This window comes from Actinia tenebrosa, unplaced genomic scaffold (genome assembly GCF_029948245.1).
Source record: "Actinia tenebrosa isolate PJP-AT-01 unplaced genomic scaffold, QUT_ActTen_1.0 PGA_scaffold10__47_contigs__length_13832649, whole genome shotgun sequence".
Classification (NCBI taxonomy): domain Eukaryota; kingdom Metazoa; phylum Cnidaria; class Anthozoa; order Actiniaria; family Actiniidae; genus Actinia; species Actinia tenebrosa.
The window spans coordinates 10,231,612-10,234,840 of NW_028292570.1; the positions used below are offsets into that span (position 1 = coordinate 10,231,612).

Genomic DNA, 3,229 nt, shown 5'->3' on the forward strand with positions numbered 1-3,229 from the left:
ATATTACAAAGCTATTCCCTATCTTTTGTCTGAAATTACCGGTAAGTCTATTCCTGAGGTTTCTGATATGAGCAGAGCCGAGTGGATGTTTTGTCGGCTGGATAAGGATATTCCTTATTACCCTGACGTAATCTACGAAATATTTGACGAAATTGACCCCAACCACCCCCTGTTAGGATGGATTCCGAGAAGATAGTGAATCTTATGGCATAAGATGAGCGAATAGCATAAATCTTATGCCATAAGATGAGCGAATAGCATAAATCTTCTGCCATAAGATGAGCGAATAGCATAAATCTTATGGCATAAGATTACGCGTAATTTCCAGACTGACGTTCAATATCTAAATAGAATCCTGTCACGATGTTTACTGAGCAAGCTTTCTTTGAAGCTCTTCTTTCGCTTCTTGGTAAATCTTTTTGCGAGATTCCTCGGAAAGATCTTTTACGACTGTTTTTTTATTCCTTATGTCCGTCTTTAATTTCTCGTATTTGTCTTCTTCGGCCAGAATAAGCGAGAATTCTACGTCGTCTATCTTTCTGTCACGCAAGGCCTTTGAGACAAGATCGGTAATAGTATTTACTTTAGCCCTTGACAGAGCTATTGTCGTGTCGTGTTTTGATATTTTGCTTGACAACTGTTTCATAATGCCCGTAGCAACAGCCGAAATAATACCACAGGCTGCCCCAACGCCGGCCAAAGGAACTCCAACAATTATTCCCGGCCCAGTAAGCGAAGTAGCAACGCCAGAGCCCGTTAACACAACAGATATGGATCCTGAAGTTATCGCAATCTTATGTAGCGTACTCCGGGCTCTAACGTACTTTTTTCTAACTTTTTCATAGTGTTTTGCCTGCCCTTCCAAGTAAGCCAGGATTAAGTTCGCTTTATTCAGACGAAAGTTTTCGGCGTTTAGTTCGTTAGGTGTAGTATAGGGAACATCTGGGTACAACTGAGGTGCTGATGGTATAACATCCATTATATATACTAATGTACGACGCTTTTGGGAATGACATTGAGGAGCAGCCACATCACGACAACCGGGATTACTGGAATTGGAGAGCATTTAGGAAGATGTTTCCGCATGCAGACCCTAGTAAGTTCGAAAGGAGACCCGATGGGATTTACTATAACGGCTCTAGGATGTACAGCAACGAGGATTTGAAACCTACGCTGGTCGATCAGATAGACAATCAACTGAAGAATTCTGGTTATGTTAAACCCACACCAACACATCCAAAACCCGTGCAAGGTTGGTCAAAGGAATTATTGCTTGGTACCGGTACTTATCCGATACCCGCGGTTTCATTTGATAAACATCCAAGTTTGGATTTGACATTGAACATGCGGATCTCTAACAACCATTCCTTTTCGTTAAAGGTGCGAGATATCTTCAAAGACGTACCCATTAATCATACCACCGCTAAGGAATCTCATGAATGGTTAAGTGGTCCTAACATGCGTTATTGGCCGCAGCAACTAAACTTTGCGGTTTGGTGTGCCACCAGCGGCTGCGGTGTAAGTGCGAAGTTGATGAAGAATTCGATATTTATGTTTCACTTCCACTTTACCGTCCGAAGAATACTGCATGAGATGGGTGTTATTGCGCTGCCGGGAGATGCCACGTTTTATCCAAGAGATAATAAATACAACGTTCCTGCTTACGACCGACTTTGTAAGGAGTTTGGTGTTGTAGGGAAGGATTTTAGATGCACTGTCGGTGCTAACAATGGCTTGGGGCATATTTGGGCTTATTGGGGGATTGGTGGGCACGAGCTAAGCAACAGGGAAGTGCATACGCTGCGGTTGCAGTGGGACACTGGGTATCACAAAGAAACTCACGACAGTAGCACCTTCTTTGAACCAAATGCCAAAACCACTAAGGAAGTCAGAGACGGACCTCTGTTCAAAGACGAGGGCGGTAAGTATGCAGGGGCTAACCCGCTGATTATCAAGATTACCAACGACGAGCAAACGAAGCAATACTTTAATTTCATACCCCCAGAAGGTAAAGGACTAACCAAAGCCGGCCTTGCCCGTTTGAACCGCAGCATAGAAGCTTACGTGTATTCCATCCTTGGAGCTCAGGTAAACACCCGATCGAGTATAGTGGGGAATACCGGCGCCGCAGAAGAGACGCGAGCCGAAGCCTTGATCTTATTCGAAAGTTCGATCTTGGAGGGCGACATTAGCAAGGGCGTACAGCGTTACCAACTAGCCATACAAAATTCTAAGGCGAGGTTGGACTATGCAGTAGCCCCGGGTTGTTGGTTAATGCCTAGTAATTTATCTATAAATACTGGTTCTGTAGTAGGATACAACAACAAACTTCAACGAGCTACTAAGGATATGAAGTTTGGGGTGAACGACGTGAACTCTGACACTCTTAGGAACATCCCCCATTTCGTGGAGAAGTCAAAAAAGTCGCATGAAACGAAGCTACCCGTAGTTAAGAAACCATCAAAGAAGGCCCTGCCTGCGATACCTGAGGAATATGACCATAACTTACTAAAGGTCGGCTTAACCGCTGCAAGCATTGGTCTGAGCTATTATATATGGCGATGAACAACCCCTACGTAGCTGGAGTAGATTGTGTTTATACGACTTACACAGGCGAGAAAAAATACACCCAGGCATCTTGGGTTGATGTCACGGGCATGTCCGTGAATTTGAACTACTCAGGAAAGAAATTGATCCTTTGTAGTATTTGCATTGGCACGAGCAGCCATGCCAACGTGGGCTTCAGGTTCCTGGATGAGAATGGCATACTGCAGCCTATGCGTACGAAAACGAACAACAGGGAGCCTGCGCATTTCTCCGTAGAGCCGCCAACGAATAGCGCTGAGAATCTTACGACTTGGACTTTTCACATGGTTGCTGATTGCCATGGGAAGGTAAAGCTGCAAATACGCGTAGACGACACTGGGAGCGTTTGCGTAAATAGCATAGAAAACCAAAGGGATACGACCTATAACCACAAGACCATAAGCACTCTTACGGTGCTTAGCCTTTAGAAGCAAATTTATTTGCTGAAATATATGAATCCACATTGGAAGGAAGCCCATTACGCTTATTACTTAAGGGATGGGCGGTATACTGATCACGCCTGGCTTGACATTGGGATGTGGGTTGAAGTTGGAGGTCTTGCGTTGATCGTTTGTAGCATTAACGTTACCTCGGGGCGGGCGGGAATCATAGGGTTTAGGTTGGTTGACGAGAACGATGAGCC

General features: G+C 44.6%; 1 protein-coding gene across 1 annotated transcript; it reads left to right on the top strand.

Annotated features, from left to right (window-relative positions):
- The first annotated feature begins 1,082 nt into the window (after positions 1 to 1,082).
- LOC148912986 (uncharacterized) lies at positions 1,083 to 2,941 on the top strand. Its single transcript, XM_089026243.1, has 2 exons — positions 1,083 to 1,252; positions 1,381 to 2,941. The coding sequence occupies exons 1-2, from the start codon at positions 1,214 to 1,216 to the stop codon at positions 2,563 to 2,565; spliced, it is 1,224 nt and encodes a 407-aa protein (XP_088882369.1). The 5' UTR covers positions 1,083 to 1,213; the 3' UTR covers positions 2,566 to 2,941.
- The last annotated feature ends 288 nt before the right edge of the window (positions 2,942 to 3,229 follow it).

Bases quoted from the DNA above. Each gene is read 5' to 3' on its own strand.
- LOC148912986 (XM_089026243.1), top strand. From the start codon at position 1,214: ATGTTAAACCCACACCAACACATCCAAAACCCGTGCAAG. The intron at 1,253-1,380 runs GTTGGTCAAAGG...TTTTCGTTAAAG, and splicing joins ACATCCAAAACCCGTGCAAG to GTGCGAGATATCTTCAAAGA.